This window comes from Palaemon carinicauda, chromosome 20 (assembly GCF_036898095.1).
Source record: "Palaemon carinicauda isolate YSFRI2023 chromosome 20, ASM3689809v2, whole genome shotgun sequence".
In the NCBI taxonomy this organism is placed as follows: domain Eukaryota; kingdom Metazoa; phylum Arthropoda; class Malacostraca; order Decapoda; family Palaemonidae; genus Palaemon; species Palaemon carinicauda.
The window spans coordinates 24,546,379-24,573,878 of NC_090744.1; the positions used below are offsets into that span (position 1 = coordinate 24,546,379).

Below are 27,500 nucleotides of genomic sequence, written 5' to 3' on the forward strand. Positions count from 1 at the left end.
GAGTCATCAGCAGCCATTGCCTAGCCCTCCTTGGTTCTAGCTTGGGTAGAGAAGAGGCTTGGGCGCTGATTATATATAATATGGTCAGTCTCTAGGGCATTGTCCTGCTTGATAGGGCAATGACACTGTCCCTTGCCTCTGCCATTCATGAGTGGTCTTTAAACCTTTAAACCTTTACATCTGTTTGCATTTTGCCGGTAAGCTTTACGACATTTTTTTTTATTTTTTTATTACATTATAATACTTGGTAAAGTTCAAATCACATAAACTCAATTTTTAGCAAAGTCCGACTTACATAAGCTTAATATTTTTCGAAGTCTAAGTCACATAATAAAAATATTCTTTAAAGTCCAAATTACATAAACCCAATTTTTGGGCAAAGTCCAACTTACATAACCTCAATATTGTTTGAATTCCAAGTCATTTAATAAGAATATTCTATAATGTCCAAATTACATAAACTCAATACCTGGTAAAGTCCAAATTACATAAACTCAATACCTGGTAAAGTCCAAATTACATAAACTCAATACATGGTTAAGTCCAAATCATATAAGCAAATTATCTATAAAATCCAAGTCACATAAGTGCAATATGTTCTAAAATCTAAGTCACATAATTAAAATATTTTGTATAGTCCAAATCACATAAACTCAATATATATCAAAATCCAAATCATATAAGCAAATGTATAAAGTCCAAGTCACATAAGTACAATATATTCTAAAATCTAAGTCACATTATCAAAATATTATTTAAAATCCAAATCACATAAACTCAATATACTATAAAGTCAAAGTCATATACACACAAATATGTCTCCCTTTAATTTTTGTCAACAGTAGTAGCATATTCATGTTACGTGCGTAGCCTACGTTAGCAAATTACAATTCCCACTCTCTAGAGATACTTTGTTCCACATTCCTGAATCCGTTGCCAGAATAGAGGCCACGCTTCTAATGGCATGCCAGCCTTCAGTGTCGACACCAGAAGTGGACAGTGTTTTTTTTTTTTTTTTTTTTTTTTTTTTTTTTTTTTTTTTTTGTGTGGGGGGGGGGGGGGCGATATTTAGTGACACGAATTGAACAGAACACTGTTTTTGTATAGATACCATCTTGAAAATTACTAATAATGAATTTTTTTCTAAATTGATATTTTTTTTCATGTAAGTGTAGTTCTATACTTATGATAAAAAAATGTTTCGGGTTATTAATGACGTCTTGAAAATTACTAATAATGAATTTTTTTCTAAATTGATATTTTTTTCATGTACAGTAAGTGTAATTCTATACTTATGATAAAAATGTTTCGGCTGATTTTACAAAATTGAATATAAAAATGAACCAAAAAATGAAGTAGATGGGTATATGATTATAAGAATATTTCATTAGAATTTTTCAAATGTTTTTTGTGTACATTAATTATCAGTGTTTTCTGAATGTACATTGATAACTTTATATAAGTGTATAAAACCAAATGTGAATATCTTTATGGATACGTATACGTATTATATATATATATATATATATATATACATATATATGTTATTATACTTATATATACAACCATACATACAAACGTACGTATATACAGTATATGCGTGCTTATAGGTTAAACGCACACACACACACACACACCATATATATATATATATATATACATATAATATATATATATATAATAATATATATATATATATATAATGTGTGTGTGCGTGTGTGTGTATGTATGTAAATATATGTATTTTGTGTATATATATATATATATATATACACACATACATACATACATACATACATACATACATATGTGTACTTACATGAGACGTTTGGTTTTCTGGTCTTTTTTCAGGTATTTACGTCACAACAGAATCAGCCGAATTGAAGACGGGTCTTTTGCCGAACAGAAATTACTGGTCGATCTGTAAGTACTCTCTCTCTCTCTCTCTCTCTCTCTCTCTCTCTCTCTCTTAGAAATTGAGCCATTTTTAAATGGACATATATGGTATAACCTCTCTCTCTCTCTCTCTCTCTCTCTCTCTCTCTCTCTCTCCTAAATTAGCGTTTCTTTGTATTTGTTTTTATGCTATAAACCCAGTGCCTCTAATAAGGAAAAGTAGCCTAGTGAGGAAACAATCATTGTGCAGTATTTACAATATTCTAACCATTACAAAAATAAATTATGATAATTATAATTATTGGGATGAACACTGGATAATACAGGAATGATAACGAAAATAAACGAATTATCATTATGATTATGGGAATGGCTATATCTGGAATGCGAATGAAATGACCCACTATGATAGTTATATTATTATTATTATTATTATTATTATTATTATTATTATTATTATTATTATTATCATTATTATTATTAGCTAAGCTACAACCCTAGATGAAAAAGCAGGATGCTATAAGCCCAAGGGTTCTAACAGGGAAAATAACTTAGTGAGGAAAGGAAATAAGGAAATATACTACAAAGAGAAGTTTAAAGATAACAACATTAAAATAAATCTATTATATATAAACTATAAAAACTTCAAAAATAACAAGAGTAGGAGAAATAAGATGGAATAGTGTGCTCGAGTGTACCCTCGAGCAAGAGAACTCTACCCCAAGGACTGTCGAGGGGCCATGGTACTGAGGCTATGGCACTACCCAAGACTAGAGAACAATGATTTGATTTTGAAGTAACTCTCACCTAGAAGTCCCGCTTGCCACAACTAAAGAGTCTCTTCTACCCTTATCAAGAGGAAAGTAGTCATGGGAATGAACAAATGATAATTATAATTATGGAATTATTATATCAGGAATGGGAACGAAATGGCCAATTATGAATGAACATCCATAACGATCGAGACATGAATATTTCAAGGTTGACTTTAACTTGGTATTTCACTGGCCTTTATCTCTCTTGTGTACTAAAGTCAAGAGAGAGAGAGAGAGAGAGTGAGAGTGAGTTTGCAGTTACACAGAGTTTCTGATTTTTTTTTTATCAATATCCTGGATATAACTGATTTGCAGGAAATGATTATGATATTGGATATGTATGCAGTATACGCACACACTCCCGTATGCAAAAATAGATAAGGTATGTGTGTGTGTATGTTAAAATCCTAATGCTCATCCTTTCTTCACCTAATTTTTATGCATGTTTAAAGTAGAGTTTCATTGTAACGTTGGAAGTTATATGAATAATACAAAACTAACCTGTTGTAATAATACACTTTCAGTTTATTTAAGCAAACTGGATTATATTAGAATAGAAAGATGCTTGAGAGTAGATTATTTATAAAGGAAAAATACTTTAAGGTTTAAAACTCTTGGAATTCAATTTACAGTGCATCAGGTTTTTATGCTGGATATTCATTATGTTGATCTTATATGTATGTGTATATATATATATATATATATATGTATATAAATATATATATATATATATATATATTTATATACATATATATACATATATGTATATATATAAATATATATATACATATATGTATATATATGTATATATATATATATATATTTATATACATATATATATATATACATATATGTATACATATATTTATATACATATATATACATATATGTATATATATACTGTGTATATATATATATATATATGTATATACACATATATATATATATAATATATATTATTTATCATTTAACACTTCAGGTTTATTAATCACGAGATATAGTAGACAAAAATAAATGAATTAAGAATTCATTTTGTAAAATCATTAAGTATAAAAGAATGAAATTATAAAATATTAAATGCTATGAATAAAGAATTTACCAACATAGAAGTCAAGTACCTAATTCACGGACACCATAAACTGATATTCTCAATTTCTTGACGGTTAAATGTCAACTTATACGAAACTGTGGAAGAGTTTCTGAGCAGTAGAACAAATGTTTGATTGGAAAAATCTTCAAAAATTTAAACGGACAGACTTAAAGAAATCTATTCTCAAAGTGTGTCTTGATACGATGAATGATTTCAAGATAGACAGACAGAACTCTAATTGATTTTAGACTGACAGAAATCTAATTTATTTTAGACAGAAATCTGATTTATTTTACAGACAGAAATTTAATTTATTTTAGACATACAGAAATCTAATTTATTTTACAGACAGAAATCTAATTTATTTTAGATAGACAGAAATCTAATTTATTTTATATAGACAGAAATCTAATTTTATTTTAGACAGACAGAAATCTAATTTATTTTGGACAGACAGAAATCTAATTTATTTTAGACATAGAAATTTAAATCATTTTAGACAGACAGAAATCTAATTTATTTTAGATAGACAGAAATCTAATTTATTTTAGACAGACAGAAATCTAATTTATTTTATACAGACAGAAATCTAATTTATTTTGTAAGTCCGAATCGAATGACGTAAGAACGAGGCAATGTCTACACTGTTAGAAATTTGCAAAAAAAAAAAAAAAATGATAAAGATCCTGGATATAATGTTGCCAGAAATTTACCATTTCAAAACGGATATATTGACGTAAAGGAGTGATATTACGGTCACCAACCCGTAAAAGATAATAACAAAGTAAGGCAAAATTACAGTCGCCTGTAATTCACTGTAATGCATCTTAGAACAATATATTTTTTACGGAGAATTTCGCATCAAAATTACGGAGATTTTTATAACGGTGTTTATCTAGATTTATTATCTCCCCTGTGCATGCAATTGCTGGATGCGTGATACGCGGGAGGATTTAGTCAAAGCGAGGAGGAATTATTGGTAAACGGATGCTTAATCTGAAATCATCACGGAAAGGGAAGATAAAAATAGAGTTTTTCCCTTTCCTTAATCTTTGTCGCCGGTGCAAAATATCCTTCGAAAAAAAAATGATTTTTTTTTCTTTTTTTTTTCCCAACCCTCTTTAACCCGAATGGTCTCCCAGGCCCTAGAGGATTTTTTGATGTCCATTTGGGATCGTTTATAAGAAACTACTGTGGTATACGCGACCAGTCAAAGGTGACGGTTAGATATTCAGATATGCACACACACATTCGAGTTTGCTGTTTCCGAGTGTATATCTCGGATAGCCCCTCTCACCAGGGTATCACTACCTTCCATCCCCCTATCCTCCAACCCGAGGGGGATATATATATATATATATATTCATATGTATAATATATATATATGTGTATATATATATATATATATACACGTGTGTATATATATATAAATGTATATATACATATATATATATTATATATGCACGTAAATTTATATATATATATATATATATTTATATTATACACATGAGTATATATATACTGTATATATATATATGTGTGTGTGTGTGTGTGTGTTTGTGTGTGTGTATATGTGTGTGTGTATATATATATATATATATATAAATTTACGTGTATATATAATATATATATATATTTATGTATATATATAATATATACAGTATATACGTATATATATATATATATATATATCCATACAAACTATTTATTATATAGGGGAGATGTTCACAAAGTGTCTCTCTTTTAACCCAAGGTGATTCAACCTCTTCCTTTTCTCTTCATATTTCATTAATGTTGTTTCTCTCTTCAGCTGGGTTAAGATACGCCAAGAAATGCTCTTCCCCTTTTTTCAGGGAACTGAATTTCAACAGGATTCAATGTCTTCACACCCGACACTTTTACAGGATTGGATTCTCTTGTCAGCTTGTAAGTAAACTCTGTTAATTTTTACTTCAATATTATTATTATTATTATTAATATTATTATTATTATTATTGTTGTTGTTGTTGTTGTTGTTGTTGCTGCTGCTCTTAGTAGGATAACTTTTCTCATTGTGTACATTCTATCTAGCATTTCTCTTTATTGTTGTTGTTGTTGTTTGTTAGTAGTAGTAGTAGTAGTATTAGTAGTAGTAGTAGTAGTAGTAGTAGTAGTAGTAGTAGTAGTATTGTTGTTGTTGTTATTAAGATAACTTCCTCATTTTGCACGTTTTATCCATCATTCTCTTTATTATTATTATTATTATTAATAGTAGTAGTAGTAGTAGTAGTAGTAGTAGTATATAAACTAGAACATACATTCGTCTATTGAAAACATAAAAGTCTATATGCGAACAAATAAGAATATAAAACATAGACAAATTAATGTTGAATAAACACTCCATCCACTATTTGTCTCCGCTTCATATGAAGTGAATCATTGCCTTATTTGTCAGAAAAAAAAAAAAAAAAAAAAAAAACAATATTCCTTGCTGCGAGATAGATAGTAACAAAGTAATTGCATGGAACTCCCATTACCTACAGTGAACCCTAATGCTCCAAGGAGTGGATGCAAGCCAAGGGACCATTTTTCACGTCGAGTTAAATCTACAGAGTTGATTTAATAAATATCCAAAACCGATATCTTTGATGCTAATCGTGATTGGCGGATACATCGGTCAATCAGAATTATGATAGGAGGTTTATTGATATTGGCTGTGGATATTTACCGTCGACTAAAAAAAAATAAGACTGTTTGAAAGATTTATACCGTCTTGAAACTTTTATGTATTTTCATTTATTAGTGTCTGTTCTTTCTCGTTATCTATTATCATAAAAGTGCCATCTCTCTCTCTCTCTCTCTCTCTCTCTCTCTCTCTCTCTCCAAAGGTTGAAGAAAAATTATATTTAGTGTAAACATAAATTTCTTTCCTCTTCTATCTTTCTCTACCTTCCAAGGCTTAAAGAATCTATCTTATTTATATATAATTCTCTCTCTCTCTCTCTCTCTCTCTCTCTCTCTCTCAAGGTTGAAGAAACTATTACTTAGTGTAAATATAATTTTCTTTTCTCTTCAAAGTCTAACGAATCTGATGTCTTTGTAGATATAATTCTCTCTCTCTCTCTCTCTCTCTCTCTCTCTCTCTCTCTCTCCAAAGGTTGAAGAAAATTATATTTAGTGTAAACATAAATTTCTTTCCTCTTCTATCTTTCTCTACCTTCCAAGGCTTAAAGAATCTATCTTATTTATATATAATTCTCTCTCTCTCTCTCTCTCTCTCTCTCTCTCTCTCTCTCTCAAGGTTGAAGAAATTATTACTTAGTGTAAATATAATTTTCTCTTTCTCCCCTTCAAAGCTTCGAATCTGATGTCTTATATAGATATAATTCTCTCTCTCTCTCTCTCTCTCTCTCTCTCTCTCTCTCTCTCTCTCAACAGTCAATAACCAAGTCTCAGTTTTCCCTATAATTCCACAGGAACCTGGACGGCAACCCTCTGGTGTCTCTGGCCGAAGCCACGTTCAAGCGGATTCCACTTTTAGCGTCCATGTGAGTATGGCACATTTTACTATTTTTTAGGCACATGCAAAAAATAAAATTGTCTAATATTAGAATAATTATTAACTAAAGAATCCTGTCTTACGTATTTATTTAGATTAATATGAAATAGGAAAAAATTGTGGCAGTTCCACGTTGCAATAATGATGTTAAAATTTTGCCAATTTTTGGAACATGCAAAAAATATTGTCTAACATTCTATTGATTATTAGCTAGTAAGATAATTTCATGAAATTCTTCCTTACAATTTATTTTAGATTAATATGAAATAAGAAAAAAAATGGTGGCAGTACCACATTCCAATAATGTCAAAATCTTAATTTTTTTAGGAACATGCAAAAGAAAAATAAAAAAAAAAGTCTAATTTTTTTATTGTTCGTTGATTCTTAAAATAATTTCAAGAAAATTCTGCCATACCTATTCTTTTTTTATTAAATTAATATAAAATAAGAAAACTGCGTCAGTATAACTTTTTATTTTATTTAAAAAGTAAATAACATTTTTTACAGTAACAATATTTACGGTATACATTAACATTTTTTACATAAAATTAAACCAACTACATTAACAGTTTACACGTCCCTATTTTTATTATTACTATTATTATTATTATTGTTATTATTATTATTATTATTATTAATATTGTTATCATTATTATAATTATTATTACAACTATTTTTCATGTTATTGTTATTATTGTTATTATTATTATTATTATTTTTATTATCATTATTACTATTATTATCATTATTATAATTGTAATTATTATTATTATTATCATTAATAATTATTGTTATTAATTATTATTATTGTCATTATTATAATTATTATTATTATTGATTATTGTTAATATTATTATTATTACTATTATTATTAATCATTATTATAGTTATAATTATTATTATTATCATTGATAATTATTAGTATTAATTATTATTATTATTACCATTATTATCATTATTATAATGATAATAATATAATTATTATTATTATTATTATAATTAACAGTATTATCATCATCATTACTATTATCTTTTAAGGCATCTCTACCAGATGGAGTTATCGACAGAATTGCTTCTAAACATCTCCGACGCTCACATGAATCCCGAGTCTCCAACTAACCTTTATCACGTGTGAGTACATTCTACACTTTAACGTTTGATTTCTGATTGAGTGATCGAAAGGTTATTTCAGCCGATTGAATGTATAGATCGAGTTTAGAATACATCAGTTAATTCAGTGTGCTTGCTATTTCGATGGTATTGAATTTGTTAATTGTTTTGGATGCCAAGGGAAATGTATACACACATATATTGTGTATGTATGTATGTATATATATATATATATATATAAATTTATATATATATATATATACATATATATGTATATATATATATATATATATATACATATATATATATATATATACATACATACATACATACATACACAGTATATATATATATATATATATATACATACATACATACATACATACATACACAGTATATATATATATACATACATACATACATACATACACAGTATATATATATATATATATATATACATACATACATACATACATACACAGTATATATATATATATATATATATCATCTCTTACGCCCATTGACGCAAAGGACCCCCCCCTCTCTCTCTCTCTCTCTCTCTCTCTCTCTTTACACACACACACACACACACATATATATATATATATATGTATCTATATATATATATATATATGTGTGTGTGTGTGTGCACTGTATATATATGACCTCATAAATGTCAAATACAGTTGGACACAGGAATTCCCGGTACACCTCGCTCTGAGGAAGTGCACCCAGCCACACCATTATTGCGCGGCGAGTTCCTGTGTTTAACCGTGCCCACCATCTTTTCCTACACTATCCGTTTGGTTATTTGGGACGAAGTAAAGGTGTGACATTGTGCATTTCTTCGAAGCGAAGTGTGCCAGCGAGTCCTGCGTCTAACTGTATGTAAGCAATAAGATTCCAATCGTGGGTAGCATGGCACAAGCTTTTTCTGCAAAGGAAACAGGAATTCTATCATTGCTTCTGTTTTCCCAGGATTTGATAACCTAAGTCATTAAATGTTTGCAATTGCCTTCTTCTTCCCCACCGTTATCCTTACATTAAGGGGTCGGTTTCCTGATGCCTCCTCTCCAATGTCTTCGATCAAAGACATCTTCTTCCACCAAACCTCTTCTCTCCATATCATCCTTCATCTTATCTAGCCATCTAAGGCTGGGAGCACACTAGCGACTCTGTGGCGCCACAAAGCCACAGCATCGTGTGGTGGGGATGTGATCTCCCATAGGTTTCCATTGTTTGCAAGTTTTGCCGCACAAACTAGCGACTGTGGCTCTCTGTCGCTCGTCCCCGCCACAGGCGTGGCGTGGCTTTGAAAACAATGGAAACATATGGGAGACCACATGCCCGCCACACGATGCTGTGGCTTTGTGGCGCCACAGAGTCGCTAGTGTGCTCCCGGCCTAATTCTCTACCTCCCTCTCGATCTTCTCCCCCTAACAGGTTCCCCCCTAGGCCTCCTCACTCCCTCCCCACCATCCATCCGCCACACGTGCCCACACCATCTCAGTCGTGACACTCTTATCATCTCTTTTATCTTTACTACGCCTGCCATTCTTGTATTTCATCATTTCCCAACCTTCCAAACAGTGATACTCCCATAATGCCCTTGAGGGTCACTAAATGTTTACTTCTTTCGCAGATACTTCAAGAGATTTCGATATTGTGGCTACCTCCCTACCGTTCCGGACTGCTGGCCTAAAACGGACGGTAAGTCACAATAAAACTCTCAAAAAAAATTTTCAGGATGTTAGATAACCCCTAACCAATCAATTAAGAAATTTATTATAAGTATTACATTTTTTGGGGCCAAGGTCTCTCTCTCTCTCTCTCTCTCTCTCTCATATATATATATATATATATATATTTATATAAATATATATATATATATATATATATGTATAATATACCCTCTTGCTTGCATATATTATATATGTAATTATTTGTGTAATTGTGTATATGTTTATATATACATATATATGTATATATATATATATATATATATCACGAACAATAACCTCACCCAGCACCCATCCCATTACAGGTGTATCATCGTTCGAGCACCTGCTGGTGCGGGTGGAGCTGAGAGTGGGCGTGTGGCTGGTGGCTATGCTAACCCTCATGGGTAACATGACGGTGTTGTTCGGGCGTGTCCTTAACAGGGACGACAACAAGATCCTGTCGCTCTTCATCAGGAACCTAGCAGGTACTTGGTGTATAAGAGATAGGGTGGACTGTCGGGTGCATTTCATTGTGTCTGTGTTGTGTCAGGTTTGCTATAGTGAAGTCATTTGGGTTTTAGTTTCTGTGGTGTAGTTTTGGTTTTATATATATATATATATGTGTGTGTGTGTGTGTGTGTGTAAATATATATATATATATATATGTGTGTGTGTGTGTGTGTGTAAATATATATATATATATATATATATCCTGGATATACATATATGTTTGTGTGTCTGTCTGTGTCTATGCATGTACAATTGTCTTCTCATATCCACCAAAATTCATTTAAGTCCTTTAAGCTACTTATTCAATACGTGCATATATATATATATATATATATATTTATATATACTGAATATATATATATATATATATATACATATATATTTATTTATATATGCATATATGCACACAAACTTTTCATACTGTATATGCATATATATATATATATATATGTATATATATATGTATATATATATGTGTGTGTGTATATATATACATATATATATATATATATATACGGTATATATGTGTGTCTGTGTCTGTGTAATTTTCTTGTCATATCTACCAAAAGTCCTTTAAGCTACTTATTCAATACGCATAACATTCCTTCATCCGCTTCCCTTTCCAGTGGCGGATTTATGCACGGGCGTTTACCTCTTGGTGATGGCCTCCAAAGACCTGCAGTTCAGATCGGAATACCACGAACACGCCTACTACTGGATGTCTTCCTGGCAGTGTACGATAACTGGAGTCTTGGCTGTTACGTCAGCTGAGGTGAGACGCATTACTTCGCTTGTAGTTTATATATTTTCTTAATTCCTTTCCTCACTGGGCTAGTTTTCCATGCTGGAGCCCCTGGTGCTTAAAGCATCCTGCTCATCCAACTAGGGTTTAGCTTAGCTAATAATAATAATAATAATAATAATAATAACTAGAGCAATCATATATATCAAACCTCCACCAATGAGTATTACCAAACATTCAACTAAAGTCTACGGACATCGCCACCCACTTTTCATATGCTGACTGTGCAGTGCATGGTGGAAAGTGCAATGTTGATCCAGAATCGTGATTTTGATCTGTGTCACCTTCAAAATTTCCTGTTTTTTTCCGATGCATAATACCCATTGTTAAGATTTTTTGAAAATCCAAATGTGTCTGTTTTTGACGTAATCTTTAAAATTGTAAAAAGTGCAAATCTGGATCTAGAATTCGGATCCGGTACCGGATCATCTCCAAAGTAATAATAATAATAATAATTATTATAATAATGATAACAATAATAATAAATAATAATAATGATAATAATAATAATAATAATAATAATAATAATAATAATAATAATAATAATAATAATAATAATAAAAGTTAGAACAATTAACATATATAGTTCACGTTGGTTTTGGGATATTCTTATGGTGAAATATTTCGAAATTAATAGGGTTATGTATTCATATTTGAGAGTATAGGAAGACTTGTGTTAATATATGTATGTATATATATATATATATACATAAATTCCTACATATATATATATATATATATGTGTGTATATATATATATATATATATATTTATGTATATATATATAGATATTTATATATAAATACCTTCATATATATATATATATATATACAGTATATATATATATATATATATGTGTGTGTGTGTGTGTGTGTGTGCGTGTATTCATTTAGCAGTGTGTAGGGGAAAGAATGTTTAGATTAACAAGAAATGTTTGTAGCGTTAGACTGAATAATTTCAATTCAATTATTTTCTCCTGATTCCTAAAAATGAGAAGTTTCTTCATAGGTTTCGTGATATTTTGATAAGTTCAGTCAGTTATTATTGTAAGAAATCTACCTCGAAAAGTACCATGTGCCTTTTTCAATAGCGTTTGGTGGAACAATGTATCAAATAATTTTTTTTCCTTGCCTGGTGATTGCCAGACTGGGATTCGAGTCCCGCTCAGATTCGTTAAGTTCCCCTGGTCGCTGCAACCTCACCATCCTTTTGAGCTAAGGTCCAAAATTTGGGGTTTAAGGGAGCCTATAGGTCTATCTGCTGAGTCATCAGCAGCCATTGCCTGGCCCTCCCTTGTCCCAGCTTAGTTGGAGAGGGGGCTTGGACGCTGATCATATGTAATATGGTCAGTCTCTAGGGCATTGTCCTGCTTGATAGGGTAATGCCACTGTCCCTCGCCTCTGCCATTCATGAGTGGCCTTTAACCCTTTACGAGCTATCCGCATTTCATCATATAGGAACATGGTCTCTTTTTTTAAGATCTATTTCACATTTCGTTTTTACTTTTTTCTCCTTTTTCACTATTTTTTCTCCCTTTTTTAAATTTTATATCATGATCTCATTTTCATTCAAAATGCAATGGTGGCTCTAGGTTGGTATTTACGAAAAGGACGAAAATAAAAATTATGAAATATGGTCAAAGATGTTCCTTTATACATAAGTTTTGCCTGAAATAATTTTTACAGTTGGCCTCATGAATTTTGGTACTCCTCGTGGTAAGATATGGTAGGATTTGGCAACGTTGCAATGTATTCAACGTAACTTTGCAAAGGTCATCATTGGAATTAAATATAAAGCAATAGAATTTTATTCGCATACTAGTTTTACTGCAGTGTATACTGTTTGTGGTGATAACATAATGAATTAATTATCTTTAGTAAAACCATTCCCTAAATGTTCTTTATATCAAACTGGTATATTACCTGTTATATTGTGGAGTTGCTAGATATCTCCAGAGCTCACTGCGATTTTTAAAGAAACCCACGAAGTCAAATACATGTAATCACTTTACATACCAATTATTAAAACCAATAAATTTCTTAACCATTTGGGTCTCCTTTCTCTCTCTCTCTCTCTCTCCCAACAGGTATCAGTCATGATCCTCTCATTCATGTCAGTAGAGAGATGGGTTTGTATCACCTGGCCCCTAGGAGCACCGAAACTCTCACTTGGCCGAGCCAAGTTAGCTCTGATCGTCATCTGGGCTGCTGGGTTCGCTCTCGCCATTGCGCCAGGTACTGGTGTGCTATTATTGCTACTTCTACTATGAATTATATTACTATTCTTATTGCTACTACCGATTTTGCTGTCTTGGTTAATAGTACTGTGACTGCAGACTGCATATATCGGTGGGAAAAGTCACTATTATACTCAACGCAGTGATAGATGGACGATAGGGTAGGGCTCCTATTTTTAAACAGATTCCCCCACTGTTGCCACATCTCCACAGTTCACCAGCCCGCTCTCCAACCACTCCCCTTTACTCTTTATCTCTCTATTTTTTCTCTGTTTCAATATAAATTGGTGTATTTTCTGAATTCTCTCTCTCTCTCTCTCTCTCTCTCTCTCTCTCTCTCTCTGTGCCTTTTCTTCCAAGAAGTACCTGTTCACTTTGTAAACAGATAGGAGCAGAGGAACAGTCCATTGTGAGTGTGCGTTTCACATAGTGTGTAGCAGCAACGTCTAGCATATGCGCATATTATATTATAATGTCTAATATAATATAATATAATATAACAACTTCATAGTGATATTCATGATAGCAATAATACAGGTATTAAGAATGAAGTGCAGTGACGCTTAAGAAAGTGCCTCAGGGATTCGGATGACGTTTCTTAACCTATCAGTTTTCAGGCCATCCTTTCGCTTGAATAAAAATGTTTCTGTAAATATGATTCGTGGAATTTAAGAATTGACGGAAATAGCTTGGATAATTTTTTTCATTGTAGCCTCCTATTATTATTATTATTATTATTATTATTATTATTATTAAGTCATTCAGCTAGAAAATCATCCCATATTTTAAACTTGCTTTGTGTTTTTTTAATGTTTTTTTCAAACAATAAGTGAAAAACAGACTGAAGTTTAAAGAGATTAAACAGCTCTTAAAGAAAAAGACAAGGGAACAGACAAAATGAAAACATGAAAAGCCTCCAAACTTTTCATTGAACAGAAGAACAACGAAAGTAAGACCACTCCATGTTTTTAATATGTCCTTTTTGGGCTCAAGCCATGGCGTCCTGATGGAAGGTTCCTTTTTGGTAGCTTCCTTGGGTATATAACTACTAAATATTCCCAGAGAATTTAACCACAGGTTATCACAGAATTCTAACTTCTGGAGCGAGTATCCTAAAGGTTTCCCTTTAAGACATCGTATATCAACAGGGGACGCATGTATTAACGCGCCACATAGCTATATATACTCTGATATGAGCTTGATCCCCTTACATGGTAGGGGGAGCAAGACTACACAGAGGGGATGCCCTAAGGCAGGGGATGAAGGAAGCATATAGGGGTCCTACTTGTAGGTTAGGTTAGAAAGGCACACTATCTAACCTATCCCCTATATGGTCCCTGAAGGCGAAAACACTTGCATCACAGTCAATAGTATTGTAAAATAATGCCACTATCTTCATAATAAAACCTAGGATCACTGAAATATATCATGAATGAACACTGATGTTAGGCGCTCTGGCCTAGGGGCTAGACTAGCGAACTGGTATGGGGTCAGATGATGACCGATAACAAGGCGTCAAAACACGATATATAAAGTTCCTAGCTATGAAGACTAAATAACTAATAGTATCGATTAGTTAATGAGGCCGGAAAACGCTGTTGAGGCTAGCTAAATAAGGCATGCAAAACAACAGCGACGCCATAAAATGGCGGGTCCGGTCGAGGCACAGCTCTGCCACAAAACATCAAATATCTTGAAAAGTAAAAGTTACTTTACGGTCAGAGCTTATTTAAACAATACTGGAACCTTGTACTCAACTTTCCAGAAGAAGGCGAGGACGAGGGTAGAGACATGGCTAAGATGCAAGTTGATAAAGTACGCACAGGGAAAAATCCGACTAGTAAGGCAAGCTACTAAACGAAGGATGAGGACGGACGTGACGTCATTCAGCAATGGCGCCCGTTTGTTTACGTCTCGAGTACCAAAAGTAGCCACGAACGAGATTAGCTGTGGAACGGCTCCCCAGCTATTCTCCGCCCCTACACATCGAAGTGTTAACTCTATGTGGGGTGTAGATAGCTATGTGGCGCGTTAATACATGCGTCCCCTGTTGATATACGATGTCTTAAAGGGAAACCTTTAGGATACTCGCTCCAGAAGTTAGAATTCTGTGATAACCTGTGGTTAAATTCTCTGGGAATATTTAGTAGTTATATACCCAAGGAAGCTACCAAAAAGGAACCTTCCATCAGGACGCCATGGCTATCTCACCCAAAAATAGATTTTTCGCTTCGCTCAAAATCCGTTTTTTCTCCCTTCCAGTGTTTTACTACACCAACAAACAAGGCTTCTACGGCACCAACGGCCTTTGCTTTCCACTTCACCTGGACGACCCTTGGGTACCCGGATGGATCTACTCGGCTGTGGTCTTCGTCGGGCTTAACCAGCTTGGGTCAGTATGCGTTGTTTTCAAGTAGTCTCTCTCTCTCTCTCTCTCTCTCTCTCTCTCTCTCTCTCTTTCTTTATATATATATATATATATATAGAGAGAGAGAGAGAGAGAGAGAGAGAGCGAGGGAGAGAGAGAGAGAGAGAAAGAGAGAGAGAGAGAGAGAAAGAGAGAGAGAGAGAGAGAGAGAGAGGGAGAGATAGAGAGCTATATATATATGAAAGAGAGAGCTATATATATGAGAGAGAGCTATATATATGAGAGAGAGAGCTCTATATATATATATATATATATGAGAGAGAGAGAGAGAGAGAGAGAGAGAGAGAGAGAGAGAGAAGCATACGATGGAGATTAAAACGAAGAATTCTTGGTAAAATTATTTTTTTATTTAGATTATTATTTTTATTACTTTATAGCCACGAGGATTTTAAAAGTATGTTCATAGGTCGCTCATGAATGGCAGAAGCAAGGGACAGCGACAATGCCCTTGTAGAACTGGGTTCTAGATAATTTATTATTATTATTATTATTATTATTATTATTGTTATTATTATTATTATTATTATTATTAACTAAGCTACAACCCTTGTTGGAAAAGTATGATGCTATAAGCCCAAGGCCTCCAACAGGAAAGAATAGCCTAGCATGGAAAGGAAATAAGAAATTAAATAAACAACAAGAGAAGTAATGAACAATTAAAATGAAATATTTTAAGAATAGTAAAAGCATTAAAACAGAGAAGGCCAAGCCAGATGGTGAGGTTGCTGACACTACAAAAAATATCGAGTTTGAAACAGACCAACAGATCGCGAGGCAGGTACGTTTCCAATAGATTACAACAAACATTGGATCTCTTCGTCCTAAACTTTTGTTTGTTTTAGTAGTCAAAATAATTTCTTGGATTTTCAATGTCCTCGCATTCTGGGAGGTAATTGGCCGTAGTTGTTAGGCTTTTGATTACTATTTTGGACCTAGATTCAAGAGGGAAATGAAATACATTAATGTAAAAATATAATCTGTTGATATACAAATTATTATTATTATTATTATTATTATTATTATTATTATTACTACTACTTGCTAAGCTACAACCTTATCTGGAAAAGCAGGATGCTATAATCCCAGGGGCCCCAACAGGGAAAATAGCCAAGCGAGGAAAGGAAACAAGGAAAAATAAAATATTTTAAGGCCAGTAACATTAAAATAAATATTCCCTATATAAATTATAAAAACTGTAACAAAACAAGAGGAAGAGAAATAAGATAGAACAGCGTGCCCGAGTGTACCATCAAGCAAGAGAACTCTAACCCAATACAATGGAGGCTATGGCACTACCCAAGAATAGAGAACAATGGTTTGATTTTGGAGTGTCCTTCTCCTAGAAGAGCTGCTTACCATAGCTTAAGTCTCTTCTATCCGAAAGGGGAATAATTTTCAATTAAAATTTGATGTAAATTGACACATCATAGACATATTTATAAAGGTTGATTTAGTTTAAGGTGACCAGCAAGTAATGTAGTGTTGAATAGTATTCTTGTTATGGACCTCTGAACTGAGATCTACCAACCAAGCCCTGCATAAAGAAAAAGTCTCACCAAATTTTGAAATCTATCAACACACTTCTTCCTTTCCTCCAGTTCCTTGCCACGGGCTCTTTGCCAACGGCAACACCCACCCCCCACCCCCTTATTACAGCTGGCAAACATGATAAGGTGTCTACGGAAACGATGCGCCTGGTGTGGCCATTGGAACTCGAACCTATCCTCCAGATTCAGGCCAAACAAAGAGCACACGAGTGGAAGGACATGTCCGAGGCCTTTGTCCTGCAATGGACTTGTTAAGGCTGATGATGATTTTAAAATATACTTAAAATAATCATTTAAAATAAACATGAGAATATTTATGTTTACTGTTCACGTTCTGAAAATTGAATAAGCTGAAAAAGGAGAAATCATATTCAAAATACCTGGTATGACTATTTGGAACTCGGACCAAGCAACCGAGACTTCCAACAGCGAAGTAACCCACTTCCTGACTTCGATCGTCTTCTTCTCTTGCAGGGTGGTGATGATCCTCATCTCCTACACCTGGATGTTCTGCAGTATCCAGAAGACCAGGGCCAACACGCCCTTGGCTCTCGGGGACCGGGAGTTCGCCATTCGCTTCTTCTTCATCGTCTTCACCGACTGCGTCTGTTGGATCCCCATCATTATCCTGAGGGTTCTGGCACTCTCTAGTACCAATATTCCTCGTAGGTTGACCCAGAATAGCCTTTTGTTTTTGTTTACTTGTTTTTACAATATTCCCTAGGGCTCCAATAGGGGAAAATAGCCCAATGAGGAAAGGAAATAAATAAACTATATATGAGAAGTAATGAATAAATTATATGAAATTTCTTCAAGATCAGTAACAACTTTAAAGTATATTTGCCATATATAAAGATCAATAGAGACATTTCAACTTGTTAAACTTGAAAAAAACATTAGCTGCAAGTATTCCCTAAGGCTCCAACAGGGGAAAATAGCCCAGTGAGGAAAGGAAAAGAAATAAACTATATATGAGAAGTAATGAATAAAGAACATGAAATTTCTTCAAGATCAGTAACAACTTTAAAATAGATTTGCCATATATAACGATGAAGAGAGACTTTTCAACTTGTTAAACATAAAAAAAATCATTAGCTGCAAGTTTGAACTTTTGAAATTCAACCGATTCAACTTCTAGTAGATTAGGAAGATCATTCCACAGTCTGGTCACAGCTGGAATATATTAATTGATCTTCTTCCCCCTTCAGCCGAGCTATACGCATGGGTGGTAGTAGTCCTGCTCCCCATAAATTCGGCCATAAACCCATTCCTGTACACCTTCACCACCACGAAGTTCAGGACGCACGCCAAGCGCCTTTTTCTGACGGCGCCAACTGCCGGTGGCCTTACAGACGAGACTCCGGGACGATGGGTGAGTCCTTCAGATAGTAATTACTCCCACAGCTTTGGATTTCTCTATCTTCATCTTTTTTTCCCTGACTCCTGCCTTATAATGTCCTTTAGGAAATATGTTCGTTTGTGTGTCAATTGTTATTTTTCATAACTGACAGCCCTAGAAATTTTGATCCTCCTTTTTTCCCCGACTCTTACCTTATAATGTCCTTTAAGAAAATGATCGTTTGTTTGTCAATTGATATTTTTCATAACTGACAGCCGTAGAAATTTTGATCCTACCTTTATGACCCTGTTTTTTTTTTTTTTTTTTTTTTTTTTTTTTTTTTTTTTTTTTTTTTTTTTGTAGTAATTACGCCCACAGATTTGGATTTCTCTATCTTCTTCTTTTTCCCTGACTCCTGCCTTATAATGTCCTTTAAAAAATATACACGTCTGTTTGTCAATTGTAATTTTTCATAACTGATGATCGTTGACATTTTAATCCTTCCTTTATTACCCTCTCAGAGTTTTTTTTTTTTTTTTTTTTTTTTTTTTTTTTTTTTTTGTGATTACGCCCACAGCTTTGGACTTCCCTAACATCTTCCGTTGTCCCCAACTTAAGTGGTATTTAGACCTTTAAGAAATACGTTCTTTGGTTTGTCAATTGTTATTTTTCATAATTGGAACCCTTATGAATAATGATTCTCACTTTATTAGGGAACCCTTAGGAATAGTGATTCTCACTGTATTAGGGAACCCTAAGGAATAATGATTCTCTCTGTATTAGGGAACCCTAAGATATAATGATTCTCACTGTATTAGGAAGCCCTAAGGAATAATGATTCTCACTATATTAGGAAACCCTAAGGAATAATGATTCTCACTATATTAGGGAACCTTTAGGAATAATGATTCTCACTTTATTAGGGAACCTTAGGAATAGTGATTCTCACTGTATTAGGGAACCCTAAGGAATAATGATTCTTGCTTTATTAGGCTACCCTGGTTTTTTTTTTTTCTTTTTTTACCGATAGGAATTGCGCACAAAGCTTCGGATTTCTCTAACATCTTCCTATTCCCCAGACTTTTGTAGTATTTACTATATAAAAGGGTAGACAATATCTCATTTCCCTTTTTCGAGTGTGAGATAGTAAAGAGAATTAGGTTGTCACTTAGGAATGTAAAATTAAATGTTTGAAATATATTTTTTTCAATCAATATGTTTTAGGAGTTTAATCAAAATGAGAGAAATTAAGATTTTTTTGGATCACTTGATTGTTATCGGGTATTCGAAAATGAGAGAGTTGATAATGAGAGCCTTTTACATGACAAAAGTTTCAAATTTCATTTGTGTCGTCGTTTCTATTATATATATATATATATATATATATATATACATATATATATACATACATAAAATACATCGATATATATGTATGAATACGTGTGCATACTGCATATATATTTATATATGTTATATGATGAATGATATATATGCAATATTGATACATATAAATATTCATATATATTTGTGTATGTATATATATATATATATATATACATATATATATATATATATAGTATGTATATATATATATATATATATTTATACACATATATATGTTATGTGTATATATATATATATATATACACATACATATATATATGTATATATATATATATATATATTTATACATATATATATATATATATATCTGTGTGTGTGTAAATTATTTGGAATTGATAAAATAAGAATTGGAACTTCTTTTAGGTAAAAGGCCCTCAGTAATTATATATATATATATATATATGTGTGTGTATATATATATATATATATATATGTATATATATATATATATATATTGTGTGTGTTTTGTGTGTATAATCATATAGACTATATATAGTCACAAAAAACATGCTACTATATTTTTTATTTCCAAACCTAGATCCCCCATTACTCCCCAAACACCTAACCATGACTATTTTCATATATGCTACTCATCAGAATTCTACTCTGATTTATAATTGATTTTTCCCACCACATAGTCTTTAAATCAGTTTTTCCCCACAGAATCTTTTGATAAGTTATCTTTCCCACAGAATCTTTTGATAAGTTTTCCTTCCCCCACAGAATCTTTTAAATCATATTTCCTTCTCCCACAGAATCCTTAAATAATTTTTCCTTCCCCCACAGAATCTTTTAATGAGTTTTCCTTCCCCCACAGAATCTTTTGATAAGTTTTCCTTCCCCCACAGAATCTTTTAATCAGTTTTCCTTTCCCACAGAATCTTTTGATAAGTTTTCCTTTCCCACAGAATTTTCTAAATCAGTTTTCCTTCCCCCACAGAATCCTTAAATTATTTTTCCTTCCCCCACAGAATCTTTTAATGAGTTTTCCTCGCCCCACAGAATCTTTTAATGAATTTTCCTTCCCCCACAGAATCTTTTGATAAGTTTTCCTTCCCACAGAATCTTTTAATCAATTTTCCTTCCCCACAGAATCTTTTAATCAGTTTTCCTCACCCCACAGAATCTTTTAATGAGTTTTCCTTCCCCACAGAATCTTTTAATGAGTTTTCCTTCCCCCACAGAATCTTTTAATCAGTTTTCCTTCCCCCACAGAATCTTTTAATCAGTTTTCCTCACCCCACAGAATCTTTTAATGAGTTTTCCTTCCCCCACAGAATCTTTTAATCAGTTTTCCTTCCCCCACAGAATCTTTTAATCAGTTTTCCTTTCCCACAGAATCTTTTGATAAGTTTTCCTTTCCCACAGAATTTTCTAAATCAGTTTTCCTTCCCCCACAGAATCCTTAAATTATTTTTCCTTCCCCCACAGAATCTTTTGATAAGTTTTCCTTCCCCACAGAATCTTTTAATGAATTTTCCTTCCCCCACAGAATCTTTTGATAAGTTTTCCTTCCCCACAGAATCTTTTAATCAGTTTTCCTTCCCCACAGAATCTTTTAATCAGTTTTCCTCACCCCACAGAATCTTTTAATGAGTTTTCCTTCCCCACAGAATCTTTTAATCAATTTTCCTTCCCTCACAGAATCTTTTGATAAGTTTTCCTTCCTCCACGGAATCTTTTAATCAGTTTTCCTTCCCCACAGAATCTTTTAATGAGTTTTCCTTCCCCCACAGAATCTTTTAATGAGTTTCCTTCCTCCACAGAATCTTTTGATAAGTTTTCCTTCCCTCACAGAATCTTTTGATAAGTTTTCCTTCCTCCACAGAATCTTTTAATCAGTTTTCCTTCCCCACAGAATCTTTTAATGAGTTTTCCTTCCTCCACAGAATCTTTTGATAATTTTCCTTCCCTCACAGAATCTTTTGATAAGTTTTCCTTCCTCCACAGAATCTTTTAATCAGTTTTCCTTCCCCACAGAATCTTTTAATGAGTTTTCCTTCCCCCACAGAATCTTTTAATGAGTTTTCCTTCCTCCACAGAATCTTTTGATATGTTTTCCTTCCCTCACAGAATCTTTTGATAAGTTTTCCTTCCTCCACAGAATCTTTTAATCAGTTTTCCTTCCCCACAGAATCTTTTAATGAGTTTTCCTTCCTCCACAGAATCTTTTGATAATTTTCCTTCCCTCACAGAATCTTTTGATAAGTTTTCCTTCCCCACAGAATCTTTTAATCAATTTTCCTTCCCCACAGAATCTTTTAATCAGTTTTCCTCACCCCACAGAATCTTTTAATGAGTTTTCCTTCCCCACAGAATCTTTTAATGAGTTTTCCTTCCCCCACAGAATCTTTTGATAAGTTTTCCTTCCCCCACAGAATCTTTTAATCAGTTTTCCTCACCCCACAGAATCTTTTAATGAGTTTTCCTTCCCCCACAGAATCTTTTAATCAGTTTTCCTTCCCCCACAGAATCTTTTAATCAGTTTTCCTTTCCCACAGAATCTTTTGATAAGTTTTCTTTCCCACAGAATTTTCTAAATCAGTTTTCCTTCCCCCACAGAATCCTTAAATTATTTTTCCTTCCCCCACAGAATCTTTTGATAAGTTTTCCTTCCCCACAGAATCTTTTAATGAATTTTCCTTCCCCCACAGAATCTTTTGGATAAGTTTTCCTTCCCCACAGAATCTTTTAATCAGTTTTCCTTCCCCACAGAATCTTTTAATCAGTTTTCCTCACCCCACAGAATCTTTTAATGAGTTTTCCTTCCCCACAGAATCTTTTAATCAATTTTCCTTCCCTCACAGAATCTTTTGATAAGTTTTCCTTCCTCCACAGAATCTTTTAATCAGTTTTCCTTCCCCACAGAATCTTTTAATGAGTTTTCCTTCCCCCACAGAATCTTTTAATGAGTTTTCCTTCCTCCACAGAATCTTTTGATAAGTTTTCCTTCCCTCACAGAATCTTTTGATAAGTTTTCCTTCCTCCACAGAATCTTTTAATCAGTTTTCCTTCCCCACAGAATCTTTTAATGAGTTTTCCTTCCCCCACAGAATCTTTTAATCAGTTTTCCTTCCCCACAGAATCTTTTAATCAATTTTCCTTCCCTCACAGAATCTTTTGATAAGTTTTCCTTCCTCTACAGAATCTTTTAATCAGTTTTCCTTCCCCACAGAATCTTTTAATCAGTTTTCCTCACCCCACAGAATCTTTTAATGAGTTTTCCTTCCCCCACAGAATCTTTTGATAAGTTTTCCTTCCCTCACAGAATCTTTTGATAAGTTTTCCTTCCTCCACAGAATCTTTTAATCAGTTTTCCTTCCCCACAGAATCTTTTAATGAGTTTTCCTTCCCCCACAGAATCTTTTAATGAGTTTTCCTTCCCCACAGAATCTTTTGATAAGTTTTCCTTCCTCCACAGAATCTTTTAATCAGTTTTCCTTCCCCACAGAATCTTTTAATGAGTTTTCCTTCCCCCACAGAATCTTTTAATCAGTTTTCCTTCCCCACAGAATCTTTTAATCAATTTTCCTTCCCTCACAGAATCTTTTGATAAGTTTTCCTTCCTCCACAGAATCTTTTAATCAGTTTTCCTCACCCCACAGAATCTTTTAATGAGTTTTCCTTCCCCACAGAATCTTTTGATAAGTTTTCCTTCCCTCACAGAATCTTTTGATAAGTTTTCCTTCCTCCACAGAATCTTTTAATCAGTTTTCCTTCCCCACAGAATCTTTTAATGAGTTTTCCTTCCCCCACAGAATCTTTTAATGAGTTTTCCTTCCCCCACAGAATCTTTTGATAAGTTTTCCTTCCCCCACAGAATCTTTTAATCAGTTTTCCTTCCCCACAGAATCTTTTAATGAGTTTTCCTTCCCCCACAGAATCTTTTAATCAGTTTTCCTTCCCCACAGAATCTTTTAATCAATTTTACTTCCCCACAGAATCTTTTGATAAGTTTTCCTTCCCCCACAGAATCTTTTAATCAGTTTTCCTTCCCCCGCAGAATCTTTTAATGAGTTTTCGTTTCCTCACAGAATCTTTTAATCAGTTTTCCTTCCCCACAGAATTTCTTAATCAGTGTTCATTCCCCACAGAATCTTTTGATAATTTTCCTTCCCTCACAGAATCTTTTGATAAGTTTTCCTTCCTCCACAGAATCTTTTAATCAGTTTTCCTTCCCCACAGAATCTTTTAATGAGTTTTCCTTCCCCACAGAATCTTTTAATCAGTTTTCCTTCCCCACAGAATCTTTTAATCAATTTTACTTCCCCACAGAATCTTTTGATAAGTTTTCCTTCCCCCACAGAATCTTTTAATCAGTTTTCCTTCCCCCGCAGAATCTTTTAATGAGTTTTCGTTTCCTCACAGAATCTTTTAATCAGTTTTCCTTCCCCACAGAATTTCTTAATCAGTGTTCATTCCCCACAGAATCTTTTGATAATTTTCCTTCCCTCACAGAATCTTTTGATAAGTTTTCCTTCCTCCACAGAATCTTTTAATCAGTTTTCCTTCCCCACAGAATCTTTTAATGAGTTTTCCTTCCCCACAGAATCTTTTAATCAGTTTTCCTTCCCCACAGAATCTTTTAATCAATTTTCCTTCCCCACAGAATCTTTTGATAAGTTTTCCTTCCCCCACAGAATCTTTTAATCAGTTTTCCTTCCCCCGCAGAATCTTTTAATGAGTTTTCGTTTCCTCACAGAATCTTTTAATCAGTTTTCCTTCCCCACAGAATTTCTTAATCAGTGTTCATTCCCCACAGAATCTTTTGATAATTTTCCTTCCCTCACAGAATCTTTTGATAAGTTTTCCTTCCTCCACAGAATCTTTTAATCAGTTTTCCTTCCCCACAGAATCTTTTAATGAGTTTTCCTTCCCCCACAGAATCTTTTAATCAGTTTTCCTTCCCCACAGAATCTTTTAATCAATTTTCCTTCCCTCACAGAATCTTTTGATAATTTTCCTTCCTCCACAGAATCTTTTAATCAGTTTTCCTTCCCCACAGAATCTTTTAATGAGTTTTCCTTCCCCCACAGAATCTTTTAATCAGTTTTCCTTCCCCCACAGAATCTTTTAATCAATTTTCCTTCCCTCACAGAATCTTTTGATAAGTTTTCCTTCCTCCACAGAATCTTTTAATCAGTTTTCCTTCCCCACAGAATCTTTTAATGAGGTTTCCTTCCCCCACAGAATCTTTTAATCAGTTTTCCTTCCCCACAGAATCTTTTAATCAATTTTCCTTCCCTCACAGAATCTTTTGATAAGTTTTCCTTCCTCCACAGAATCTTTTAATCAGTTTTCCTTCCCCACAGAATCTTTTAATGAGTTTTCCTTCCCCCACAGAATCTTTTAATCAGTTTTCCTTCCCCCACAGAATCTTTTAATCAATTTTCCTTCCCTCACAGAATCTTTTGATAAGTTTTCCTTCCTCCACAGAATCTTTTAATCAGTTTTCCTTCCCCACAGAATCTTTTAATGAGTTTTCCTTCCCCCACAGAATCTTTTAATGAATTTTCCTTCCCCCACAGAATCTTTTGATAAGTTTTCCTTCCCCCACAGAATCTTTTAATCAGTTTTCCTTCCCCACAGAATCTTTTAATGAGTTTTCCTTCCCCACAGAATCTTTTAATGAGTTTTCCTTCCCCACAGAATCTTTTAATCAGTTTTCCTTCCCCACAGAATCTTTTAATGAGTTTTCCTTCCCCACAGAATCTTTTAATCAGTTTTCCTTCCCCACAGAATCTTTTAATCAATTTTCCTTCCCCACAGAATCTTTTGATAAGTTTTCCTTCCCCCACAGAATCTTTTAATCAGTTTTCCTTCCCCCGCAGAATCTTTTAATGAGTTTTCGTTTCCTCACAGAATCTTTTAATCAGTTTTCCTTCCCCACAGAATTTCTTAATCAGTGTTCATTCCCCACAGAATCTTTTGATAATTTTCCTTCCCCACAGAATATTTTAATCATTTCCCTTTCCCACAGAATCTTTTGATAAGTTTTCCTCCCCCCACAGAATCTTTTACTGAGTTTCCCTTCCCCCACAGAATTTTTTTTAATCAGTTCTTCCCCACAAAATCTATTAATGAGTTTTCCTTCCCCCACAGAATCTTTTGATTAGTTTTCCTTCCCCCACAGAATCTTTTGATAAGTTTTCCTTCCCCCACAGAATCTTTTAATGAGTTTTCCTTCCCTACCGATTTTTTTTTTTAATTAATTCTTCCCCACAGAATCCTTAAATAATTTTTCCTTCCCCCACAGAATCTTTTGATAAGTTTTCCTTCCCCAGAGAATCTTTTACTGAGTTGTCTTTCCCCCACAGAATTTTTTTTAATCAGTTCTTCCCCACAAAATCTTTTAATCAGTTTTCCTTCCCCCACAGAATCAGAAGTGACGCGGACCTCCACGTTGAGAACAGCCACTTACAAATGCAATAATGGCCGGGATGTGTTCCATCTGAACAACGGCACCAGTCAATCCGTCGACGATTGCGCCCTGATAGATGCCGCCAAAACAAAAGGCGATCAACAACCACCGGCAGAAACGAAGCTTTAAAAAAAATTTTCTCTCTCTCTCTCTCTCTCTCTCTCTCTCTCTCTCTCTCTCTCTCTCTCTCATACTTCCTAGCCCTAAGACCTAAACTATAGTCCATTTCTTTTAGCGATGCATATTTGCACCGACTCGCGGCGGTGCCCATTTAGCTCGGAAAATTTTCCTGATCGCTGATTGGTTAGAATTATCTTGTCCAACCAATCAGCGATCCGGAAACTTTTCCGAGCTAAAAGGGCACCGCTGCGAGTCGGTGCAAATATGCATCGCTAAAAGAAATGGACTATAGTCTCTACGCTAAGAAAAAAATAAAACGTAAAAGCACATCCTTCGCTACACTTTAATTGATCACCCGCCACCTCTTACCCCTCCCATTCTGACGTCATCGAAACACTACCATTAAAGAAGGTCTTTGCTTCTATTAAGATTCTTCCTTAGTCTGTTTCTTTTTCTTTATCTTCTGTGACTTCATCAGTTTTTCTTTCTAAACTCTGGTGTAAGGATGATACTTTGTGAGGAAA

The 27,500-nt window shown here is 33.6% G+C and overlaps 1 protein-coding gene across 1 annotated transcript in view; it reads left to right on the forward strand.

The window, feature by feature from the left end:
- LOC137659693 (relaxin receptor 1-like) overlaps positions 1–27,105 on the forward strand; it is a 27,977-nt gene extending 872 nt beyond the window's left edge. The window contains 14 exon segments of the mRNA XM_068394515.1: positions 1,852–1,923; positions 5,655–5,691; positions 5,693–5,727; positions 7,257–7,328; positions 8,378–8,470; positions 10,092–10,159; positions 10,494–10,655; positions 11,307–11,452; positions 13,568–13,715; positions 15,980–16,109; positions 18,167–18,357; positions 18,901–19,005; positions 19,008–19,064; positions 26,813–27,105. Of these exon segments, the coding sequence (XP_068250616.1) occupies positions 1,852–1,923; positions 5,655–5,691; positions 5,693–5,727; positions 7,257–7,328; positions 8,378–8,470; positions 10,092–10,159; positions 10,494–10,655; positions 11,307–11,452; positions 13,568–13,715; positions 15,980–16,109; positions 18,167–18,357; positions 18,901–19,005; positions 19,008–19,064; positions 26,813–26,985 (1,489 nt within the window). The 3' untranslated portion in view covers positions 26,986–27,105.
- The last annotated feature ends 395 nt before the right edge of the window (positions 27,106–27,500 follow it).